This window comes from Musa acuminata, chromosome BXJ2-10 (genome assembly GCF_036884655.1).
Source record: "Musa acuminata AAA Group cultivar baxijiao chromosome BXJ2-10, Cavendish_Baxijiao_AAA, whole genome shotgun sequence".
NCBI lineage: Eukaryota > Viridiplantae > Streptophyta > Magnoliopsida > Zingiberales > Musaceae > Musa > Musa acuminata.
Window position 1 is genome coordinate 23,300,904 of NC_088347.1, and position 11,847 is coordinate 23,312,750.

Sequence of the window (11,847 nt, forward strand, 5' to 3'; positions counted from 1 at the left end):
CTTTCAACCTTTTCGTGAAAAGGAGGCATCCATGAATCACCGATTGTTGTTGTTATGCAACGAAGATACCATCATGGCTCGTGAAGAACCTTTTTATTATTATTATTATTATTATTATTATTATTATTATTATTATTATTATTATAGATGATTAAATATAAATATAATAGTTTTATGATTGTTCGAATCGAATTCGATAAGAAAAGCCCTAAGTCCGATCGATCAATTTATGATTAGGATGTGAACCCGTTGAAGTGTGGGAATGAGATAACCCGACCAAAGATGGAATTGATTTGACCTCTCGAGATTTCATAGATTCTTCAAAGGTCGCATGACCCCATGTAAAAGGAGACTAATTATTACGAGATTTGAAAACATGTCAACCAATGTAGCAATCTCGGAGTGCAATTATACCGACTAAATGCGAATATGTGAATATGCTAAAAGAAAATTAATTATAACATATCGTAAATAAGTGATGGTCATTTTAACACATTAATAATAATAATAATAATAATAATAATAATAATAATAATAATAATAATGATGATGATGATGATGATGATGATAAAGACCTCATTTGGTGGTATTTTTGGTCAAAATCATCTAAAAATAGTTATGTATGTATATATACATATACTATCACAATATTAGACTTATCAATTATGTTGAGTCTGAATTAATGGATTAAAATATATAATAATAATAATAATATATTTATTAGACTCTTATAAGTTGATCTTAGATTAACTCATTTATGATGTGAGACTAATATGGATATTAAGAAAAATCATATTAGATATCTTTGTTGTCATATATATATATATATATATATATATATATATATATATATATATATATATATATATATATATATGTATGTATGTATATATTCCTCTAGAGTTAATGATTCTCATAATTGTTCTTTAAATTTAAGTTTCATAATGTCTCTATGGTTAATCATCAAGGAATTTGATTCTAAAACTTTACTAAGTCAAATTTTTTACCAAATAAGTGATATCTTAAAGAATATATGAAATAAGATCTTAAATCATCAATATTTGATAAATGGATTTGGTATATCATCATCAAACTTTAGATCTAATATACGAGTATGTATCGATGTTTTATAAAGAAAAAAAATGATGAAAAAGAGGAAGGGGCGAAGGAACAAAAGAGAAAAAATGGGAAAGGAATAATGAAGAAAAAAGAAAGTAAAGAAAGAGGAAGAAGACAAAGGAACGGACGAGAAAGAAGAATACGAGAAGAGGCGGGAGGATACTTGGAAAAAAAAAAGGAATAGCGATAACGGTATGAGTAACAATGAGACAATGATAACGACAACGACAACTACATAAGAGAATCTTAATTTGATTCTTTTTTTAATACCAAGTTAAATGAGTTATATTATTTTTTAAATTTTTAATATTTTTTAAAAAATTTTTTTTTAAATATTTTTAATTTTTAAACGAATGATCAAAGTGATTCGGATACCTACTCAAGTTTAGATTGATACATATCATTCGTACTATATTATTTTGGGTGGTACAATAATACTTTGATAATGCCAAGAATAAATTACATTATATTCTATATAATTTTAATCGAGATTAATTAATATTGATCGTAATTAAGAGATTACAGCAATGAAAGGGGTATTTACGGGAGGATGAAAGAATAAATATGGTATCATTAAGGTGCACAAGAATCGATGTGTAAAAACAGCCGAAGATTCGATGGTGGCGTGAGGAGGAGGAGAAGTGGGGTGGGTGGGTGGGTGGCTGACGGCGCTGTCGGGGAAGTGGTGGAGGATGACGCTCGACTCGGCTCGCCGCATCGCACGCCTTCTGACGGAATCTTCTCTCTCTATGTCTTCTTTCTTCTTTACGCTTGCTTCTTCGTAGTACCTCGGTGGGTGCGGCCATGATATCCTTTACGTCCGGGATTCCCGCTCCGATGTCAGGCTTTCCGGCGACGGCCCCACCGCCTCCCCTCCTCGCCCAAGGTTTTGTTCGCCGCTTGGGTTGTTTTCTTTTGAGTAGATAATATCACCCACGATTGACCCTTTTTCTTTTTCTTTTTATTTTTCTTTTTTTTCTGAATTTTCGCCCAAATCTCCCCATCATTTTATAATTTCGAAAAGAATTTAAAGAAAAAAGCCTCATCCGATGGAATCCATCTGTATTAGGTAAATGGAATCAACATGGTTGGAAAGCCGAGCTAATGATTATAAAAAGAACCTTACTATTTATCGACGATCCCTTGCTATTAACCATCCTTTAAAAAATAATAAAATATTATTTTATTATTTATAGCTTGAGTATTATTAATTTTATTTTTTATTTTTATTTTTTTTAACATTTTATTTCACTCTCTTTGTCAACTTTGCTTTTTGTCGATGTCATCGTTGTCGTCATCCTTATTCCTTATATATGTTATTTGTCTTATTCCCTTTGATGTCTCTTCGTTTACTATCGATGTCATTGACACCTGCATGATAGCCCTTCGACGCTTATCACAGGTAATAGGGTGCATTTTGGTCACACACCCTTTGACAATAACCCATGGCCACGACAATATCGACGAAGATTTCAGAGGCCGTTATGACAGGCCTCGTCAGCCCAACGCCTCAGACCCAACCAACTCAACCACCTTCCTGCATGAGACAAGGTCGTGCAAGGCATGCCCCCGAAAAGCTCGGGACGATGCCATCGGGTACGAAGTCACCCCGAAAAACTCGGGACTATGTCGTCGAGTACGAAGTTGCCCCGAAAAACTCAAGACGACACTATCGAGTATAAAGCCGCTTGGAAAACTCGAGGCGATGCCATCGGGTACGAAGCCACCGTCGAGTGATGCCGTCCCGTATAGTACGACCAACGATCGCACAAGAGGTATGAGTTAATCGCCTAAGGGGGTCGGTAGCCATTAACGAACCAAGTACGATCGACTCCCATGGACAGGTATAAGAGCTCATCGCTTGGCTGAGCAAAGGGGACCCTTTTTCGAGACAATACTCTCAATTTGATCCCACTCTAACTTGAGCTTGGACAGGGTCGGGTCGAGAAAACTCCCTCCCGACCCTGACCTGAGTGCAGGGCATGGTGACGTAAAAGCAGGCAATGACCTTCTCGATTCAACCTGACCTGACGTCCTCCTCGACCCCCAAAGTTTTTGCGTGAGCAACCTTGGACATCCGGAATCGAACCAAGCTGTGTTGACTCCTCGACCACAGCGTAAAGGTGCACGAACAACAAGTGTAGTCGAAGACATCGCCTCTCCGCTCATTGTCATCGTCGCTCGATGTCGTTCTTCGAGGATGATGAAAAAGAAAAAAAGAAAGAAGAGAAGAAAGAGATAATTTAAAAATATTAAAAAAAATTAAAATAAAATTATAAAGAGTAAACAAGGATTACAAATAGTAATCTTCATATAAAGATTAGTAGTCGAATGTAATTGTGAGATCCTGATTAAAGTTTTGAACAAGGAAAAGGATTCCATGTTTCTTTCAAACTATGTTGCCAATACTCTTTAAGTCCAATTGATGAATTTAATAAATATAAATTTTCTATTCCGTGAAACTAATAGTAGTACTCACTAATTAGCAATTCTATTAGGTCGATCAAAGACAACGCTAGCTTCCAGACTTAGGTTACATTAATAAAATTTATTTTTTTTGAAAAAATCAAGACAAATACATGACATAAATATTTTTTGCTTATAAATCTATATTTATTCCTGTTTTGAATACAACTCATTCTAGAAAAGACACTTATTTTGAATATCATTATATTCATTCCTAAAATGAATATAACTTTATTCTAAATAAATGTAATTATAATGTTTTATTCACCTCTATATATTCTGATGTCTTTTTCATGTTTATTCCTTATTTTGGATAAATTTATATCCATTTTCACTATTATGTGTATTCATGATAATGTATTTTGGTACACGAAGTATATTCGATTATAGAAAACATAGATTTCCAATACCTATTCAAATCAATTCTTCTGTTGGGTTTTTGAATATTCCTTAGGTTCAATATGTTTATGCCTAAGTTTATAATAATAGCTCAATCTAATCTTTATTTATTTATTCAAGTCTTTCCTGGCATGAATTGTGGAGTTCATGAATTATGGAGTCAAATCCCTTTAAACTTTTCGATCGAATTGTAGAGGTTGATTGAAACCGATATGCAAAAGAGAGAATTCATCATATTTATATGATTCTCATGATCTTTTGTACACTCTGTTTATGTATTTGATGTGTTGCATAGTTTTAGTGTGATGAGAGTGACTTTTGTACATTGTAATCATCTTTATGTCTAATATAATTTCTTATGTTTTATAAAAAATCATTCAGGTTTTTCCTCACCTTTGATAAAAGGGATTAATTCAAAATACTACATAACCAAAATCCAAAAGATGGTAAATTATGTGCATGTATAATCCTGAGGTGTTCTTAGATGCACCATGTGACCTCTGGCTTCAATTCTATTCTTCCTTCCCTGTCCATCATGCAAAACCAAGTCATGAACACCAAGATGCAGGCTTTTCAGCAGGATTATTGGAGATTGTCCCCCAAACATCTGCCACAACTATTAAAGTATCCAACTGAATATAAGACAGACATGAAATGTTAGATGTTATGCATAAAAAAAAATTTCTTGTTTCATTTACTTGACATCAAATGGAAGTCAAGCAAATGAATGGATTCTCCCATATGAGCCAAACCAAATTATAGAAACAAATTGTGGTCAAGTTTATAAACACACATTTTGATTGAAGTAGATAACAATGTTAATGACCCTAACAATGGCTAACAACCCATGATTGAGAAGGAACATGATCTATCTTCTACTTGGTAAGGTCTCTGGTGGTGAGCTCACTATAAGAAAGGTAAGGTGTGGTGTGGTACTTTTGAGGTCAACATTGATGGTACAAGAACTTTTACAGCACAGGGTATTCTGATGTGACCAAGGAGAAAGAAGATTCCTGTTACTAATCCACAAGAGTATGGATAGCTATAGAAAAAGGTTGATGTCATCCCATCAATTGTCTGGATTCCATGTCAAGGGAGGTAAACACTCAGAATGAGATGGTTGCTCTCCAACTAAGAGGGTTCCCCACATCCTTTCTATTGTGGATATCTTAATCATCACTTTCTCAGTGCTTTAGTTCCTAAAGCAAGCAGGCGACTTAGATGTGGTTTAAGGAATGTGACCATCCCACCATGTCAACTCAAAGAAAGAAAGTTCTTTGTTCCACAAACTGCTGTCAACATTGCATGAGGGATTCCATTGTAGTTAGGTCTCCTCTGCTTGACAGGGTAATCTACCACTATCAAAGATGCAAATTTAGTCAACTTGATACAGATTTAGATCATAAAGTATCACATTCTATATGAGATAGTTTATTACAGATTCCAGGACAGCCTTACCATCAGCTTTTTACTGCTTCTGAAGTAGAATAGCAGTATAATTTGGCATCAGGGCATGCTACTATTGACTCTAAAGGCTTGAGAAGCTTTGTACATGTCCATCAGAGCCATGGAGTCAATTTTGCTGCAGCAATCCACACTTGTCTTTTCCTAATAAATAGAATCCAAAACCTCACTTTGCCCTGTAAATCTATTCTTTCCAAAATAAAATTAAGGAAGAATAGTTATGTGACAACATTCCATTGCTCAGGGACCATTCATTGATGGCCTCTGAGAGATCCTGTTGAGTAATGATAGCCAACTAGTCTACCTATGGAACTTTAGTTGAGACCATCAAATTTTTAGGTTAGGTTCTTTTGGATCCACAAAAAGGGCATCAATAAATCATAAGAGCTTAGATTATCATTCAACTGTTCTTTTTCTTGTCTGAAAAATTAACTAGAAGAAGAAGAACAAGAAAACAAGTTGTGGTTCATAAGAGTCTTACCTTCCATGCTCAATGTCACTTTCTTTCATACAACATCAAATAAATTAGTCCACCATTTATCATCTGCATCATTCTGCAGCCAACTGCAGCATAATGAGCATGATCTGAGTAACCTGAAGTCTTTTTCTACCTGCTCAGGAAAACAAGTTGTGTTTCAGAGATTCACTGACCATCAGGCATTAGGATGAGTGGCCAATTGTTTCAGAATGACAAGCAGTAGAATTGCAGTCACACACTTTCTCGTTGCTTCATCCTTTTAGCATACCTAATGAACATGGAATGGGCAAAATCATGGAGAACACAGACAGCATTCTGCAGCCTTATGCAATGGCTGTCTGTACCCATCATATCTTATTACACGTTTCAAGAAGTATGTGAAGGTAGACATGTGAAGCATCTGGTTCAAGGTTGGAGCATGGACAATCTTCATGGGGAAGAAAGGGAATCAGATACCATTCCACAGCTTGGGTTGTTCTTTTTCCGTATTAGGAAAAATTAAGCTGCAGCAAAGTCAAAATACTGAAGGGCCAGCCCTGGCACTGAGACTAGGCTGCTCTTTTGTTTATGTTTGGGTGAATAGATCCTGAGTCATGGAATAATATCTCAGGATCTGATTCAAAGGAACAAGATCTCATAAATTGAGTGTTCTCAGACCTACATTGACAAATATGATGTGCATTGTACCCTTCTTTTTTGATAACTTGAATATGATAATAGAAGCATTCAATGGTCTGAATGAGATGTCAAACTTTCACAAAAGATGTGCTGTGGCTTCTGAAGAACTGTTTGTTTCTGGAGAGCCAAAGGCATTCATTAGTAGAGGAACAGTATCATCCTCACCCTTCTCTCTCTCTCTCTCTCTCTCTCTCTCTCTCTCTCTCTCTCCATTTACCACTCTAGTATAATTCAACATCCAATAGAGAAGAATAACATCAAAAGGGAGAGAAGAAATGGATTATTTTGGACCAAAGCATGGAGGGAGCCACCACTTGATTGAACCTCATATGTATCCTAGGTTTGAATCTAAGTTGATCTATGTGATTCTGGGCCTCTCAAGTTAAAGACTCAATTATCTCGTCAAATACTTTCTTTGGAACTAAAAATCTTATGAACAAGATAACATGATCAAATAAAAAGTACTTCCCTTTCTCATATTCAATATCTTTTGGCTCAAGAGCTCCTTAGGTGCATTAGCATAATATCCAACTCATTCACTTGTGTCAAGTAAACACACAAAGCTTCAGCAAGCTGCATATAAGCTCAGGAGTTGAAAGTGGTCTCAAAATCCTTATATATCAAATGGGGTTCTCCAAGAGCAGCACAGGGAAGTTGATTTCTATTCTTAATTCTAAGTATGTATGAGAAGCAAGTAATCCATGGCTCTGTCCAAGAACTTATCCTTACAAAGCATCTTTCACCAAGTTATGCAGAACATTTATCATTTGAGCTATTATTTCAGCTATGGCAAATACAACGAGAAGGTATTCATTCTATACAGACATATCAAACATGCTTCAAGAAATAAGATGCAGCTACTATGAGTGGAGTGATAGGAGTTTGGTTATCAGTACCTGATTTCACTTGTACAGAGAATAGTCATCATCGAGCTTCTTGGTGGAAGTATATGGTGTCCATTTCATTTTCCGATGTGAGCGACCGTAAACATTGTCTCCTAAAAGACGTGGTTGATTCTTCTTACATTCCATTGTTAGCTCTTTGAACATTTCGTTGCTTTGATTGATATGCTTCAAACAATGTTGTGTGATGAGCAATTCAAGATTGGAATGGGACTTGTATAATTCTAAGCTACGATTTAGCATTGTGATGAACAATATCATCCCTCCGGAATGATATTGAAGACAGGGCACTGCAGCTCGATCCATAGGTGGTGTGCGGAAGTCTTTGTAGAACTCTGTCTGTGTGCTTTCGATAGAAACGAAGTCCACCACGGAAGGCAGCCGTCTCTGCTCCAAGCCACCATTTGATTTGGGTGCGAAGAATCCCGACTCTCAATCTCCAAATTATACTTCTCCATGATTACTTCGGCTAATGCAGTCCTTTCGATCACACGACAAGATTATATCAGATGGAGATGCCAACATAGATGTTTGCCTCCTACGTATTGCCAATTCAATTTGGAGGCCCGAGTCTTCACTAACGCTTCTCACTATAACGTTTAGGTTGCACGGCAAGGAGTCTCTCTATCTATCTATCTCTCTCTGTCTCTCTCTGAGACACAGTTGCTGCAGTGTGTTGGGTGGTGGGAGAATCTAATTCTCCTGCTATGTCCAGGCCCTGTACCTTCCGAAGGCTGTCATCTCTGTTTGTGTGTGTGTGTGTCAGAATCAAAGAAACACTTCTCAAAGAGACAAAGAAAGTAAACATACTATCTGATTCTTAATCGAGCTTGATGAACAATACATTCTGAAGAACATAAACACACACGTTAAACCACTACAGTAGAACCATAGACCCATATCTGTAATCATAGAAACTGGATGCTCTTAGTGGAATGCGACATTAGGAGTGGGCAAATCGGGCCACGCCAAAGCCTGATTCCAGTGACCAAATTCGCCGAGAGAGTGTCTGATGTGCTCCATGATAGGAGTTGGAGAACTCGTGGCCATGCCAGCCGCGGTAATCACAGAAGCAGCAGTGGAACAAGAAGAAGGATCGAAGCTGCCGACGTCGTTCGCTACTGTCTGCAACTGATCGTTATAGCAACTAGACGAGGATTTTAGCCTGTGGCACAGATCTTGGATATCTGTGATGTTGTTGTTTTGCTGAGGCTGCTGCTGCTGCTGCTGCTGCGGCTGTTGCTGGTATGAGTAGCTGTTGTTGTTCCTGCACAGTGAAGCACATAAACCGAGATGACTTAAAGGGTCCAAGCTCAGGCTGTGTGCATGCAGTGTGCCTTCTTGCTCGGCCACTGTGGTGGCACCAAACAAGGCCCTATGGGTTGCAGAATTGAGGTTAGGGTTGGGGTTTTGGACGGTGGTGGACCTGAAAAGGGTCATCAGGTGGGAAGTATGTGGGGGAGCGCACAGTATCGGGCCGGATGGCAGCTCGTTATCCAGACCAGAGGTCAGGTTTGACCTCAGGAAGAGGTCCGACGGCGCCGGCTTCGTCTTGGTGGCGCCTGACCGACCGTAACCCCCGGCCAGGGCGATGGCGGGCGCCACCTTACTCTTGCGGCAGCCACCGCCGATGGGGACGTTGCGGAGCGCACCACCCTTGGTCCAGTACCGGCGGCAGGTCTTGCAGAAGTGGCGCGGCTGGGCGAGGTTGTAGTTGTTGTAGTAGCAGAACTTGGTGTTGGTGGAATCACACCGCGGACAACGGAGGTTGTTCTGCTGCTGCTGCTGCTGCTCCGAAGCGGCCGACGACAGCGACGATGAGGATGATGACTGCGACTGAGAGGAAACAGAAGACGTGGGGGAAGACGAGGAGGAGTGATCGATCAGAAGGCCTCCGGGGTGGGAGATGTTCTTCTCCTCCACCACCCCACCCAACCTCTCTTGGATCATGTTAGTACTTGCAGAAGAAAACCTAGTAGAAAAAGAAGAGAAGGCAGAGGAAATCAAAAGGAAGGGAAAGAAGAAAACCACCCAGGAAGTTTGGAAGTGGAAGATGTGGGGAGTATGTTAGGGGAATCAATTGCCTTGGAGAGTTACCAGATGATGAGTGTTAGGGGATTATATAGGGGAAGAGGAGGGGAGGATAAAGCAGCTGCTACATGGCTGGATTTATCTGTAAGCTAACCCAAGAGGTTTTTGAGAAGTGGAAAGTGACAAAGCAGCTTCTCATGCAGCAAGTAACATCGACACTCGCTCAATTCAGACTCGAAGCTCCCACGACTATATATGATATATTCGTAACTCATGAAATGAATATATTAGATTATTTTCATGACTCAAGAAATGAACATAGTAGATATGTAGTCAAGGCTAAGTAGGCAGTAGAAATTATTTGGGATAGGAAGCACCAATCATGTCCATAGTAATCCTAGTCCAACAGTAAGTGATTATAAGACATGATGGGTTAGGGTTTTGGAGGAACGAGGCTGGGGACAGTGGGCATCTTGTCTCTTGTCATGTTCCTCGAGAGTTGAGGCAAACCGGAAAGCGATGATGTTCCCAGTACTGCAGGACTCTATCACTGACATGAGCAGTATGCTTAGATCAAGGATTAGAAAGACGATACAGTGACAAAATGATGTCGGAGTGAGAGATGGGTGGATTCTGAGTCCTCTCCTCCTTTTTGTTACTCAAACATGATGATTACGGGAGGTGATGATGGAGAGAATTATTCTCTCTATCATAAAGCTGTGTCTTGTGTTCTAAATTGCACCACGAGATCCATAGTTTGCTTACGGGCATCAGATCGATCAAATAGACATCCTTTGTCAAGATTAGGATAGAGTATTTCAAAGTAATACATCACGAACGAAGAGAGAGGAGTTATAGGAGTATGATTATGCTAAATACGTACTGTTAGAGAGAGAGAGAGAGGGGTTGTAGGAGTATGAATATGCTAAATATACGTACGATTACCCCTACCGCCAAGGGGATGTGGGTCCCACCGCTGGAACACCTACGACACTGGCGAACCGGCGCCGTGCCTGCCGCGGGGCCTCCGGTGGCGCAAGCCCTCGTCCTCCCTCGGGCTCTGAGGGTGGTGTGCACTGAGCTAGCGTGCGTGGCCGTCAGGGAACATGGCGGGGACCCGCGTCGGAGCCCGGCCAGGAGCTGGGACGCGCTGCCCGAGGAGGCGTCGCAGGATGAGAACGATTCCTCCTCACCACCACGCCTCGCCTCAAGACATGGCCGTACCATGCTGCAGTAGCTCCGCCGAAGGAGGCAGCACTGTTCCGTGGCTCAGGCCATCCCGGTCGCTGTCGAAAAGAGACGATAGACGAACAGAGGAAGGGAAAAGAGCGACAAGCACTGTTCGTCTCCCACAGCCATCTGTTCTGCGATCAGGAGCGAGACAGATCCAGGGAGACCGAGGCATGGATTCCCTCAGTTCCTCCTTTCTCGATCATGGTTCTGCGACGGAAGCTTGGGTGCACAAAGACCTGACTCTTGATAGGTCGGCCACAGTGCTGCAACGTCAGTGCCTGCCATGATATGACATGACATGGGAAATACAACTCCGTCGTCCTCTCTATCTCTCTCTAAGGTTTTTATTCCATGGTGGGGCCTGTGCATCCAAGCTTGCTCCCCTAGCGGCGGGCAGCCTCACCTTCCCTAGGGTTTCACACCACCACACAGGGCCGTGCATGTTTGAATGGTTTGTCTGTGGCCTGAGGTGTGCATGGATTTCCGTGTTGGTGGGTCGGTCCATGTCTTCCCCACAACAACTAGGAAGAAACTAGATTTGCTTAGCCACAGGGAAAACGAGGCAGAGAAGGAAGCAAAAGATCTCAAGAAACAATGATCAAGACATAGAGGGAGTTTATCAGATCACCAACAGTATATGCACTATAGGGCTCAGTCTCCTCCGTTCCAGTTCAAACAAAATGACAAGGATGGATAAGGGTTGGCAAAGGAAGTATGTGGTTTAGGTAACAAGAATTCTTCCCTCTGACAAGGGTCCGAGTCATGCCATGCAGAATGATTTGGAGGCGATAGATTGCCATTTTCATTGGGCTCTATACAACACTAATCATCCAGATTCACACTTTTGATACTATCTGAATCAGAATCATAAACAAACTTGACGATCTTGTTCCAATTAATTTCGACATTCCAAATTAGCTGTGGCTTACTTTGATGTGCTAATTAGAGGGTTAGGTCAGCAAACCAAATCAAGACCAGTGCTCAGATGACTTAATAAAGAAGCCAAGAAATATGAGACGTTTCTTTGAATCATAGTTACTAGAAAGGAGAGTTTCACTTTCTATCCGCGAACCGGAA

At 40.1% G+C, this 11,847-nt stretch overlaps 1 protein-coding gene across 1 annotated transcript; it reads right to left on the reverse strand.

Moving 5' to 3' along the window:
• Nucleotides 1–8,303: 8,303 nt before the first annotated feature.
• Nucleotides 8,304–11,021, reverse strand: LOC135625933 (dof zinc finger protein 2-like). Its single transcript, XM_065131085.1, has 2 exons — nt 10,477–11,021; nt 8,304–9,478 (listed from the first exon to the last, which is right to left on the reverse strand). Exon 2 carries the CDS (start codon nt 9,454–9,456, stop codon nt 8,434–8,436), a length of 1,023 nt encoding a protein of 340 aa, XP_064987157.1. The 5' UTR covers nt 9,457–9,478; nt 10,477–11,021; the 3' UTR covers nt 8,304–8,433.
• Between the last annotated feature and the right edge of the window lie 826 nt (nt 11,022–11,847).

What these genes read in the sequence shown, in the direction of transcription:
- LOC135625933 (XM_065131085.1), bottom strand. Translation starts at nt 9,456, where the DNA reads ATGATCCAAGAGAGGTTGGGTGGGGTGGTGGAGGAGAAGAACATCTCC.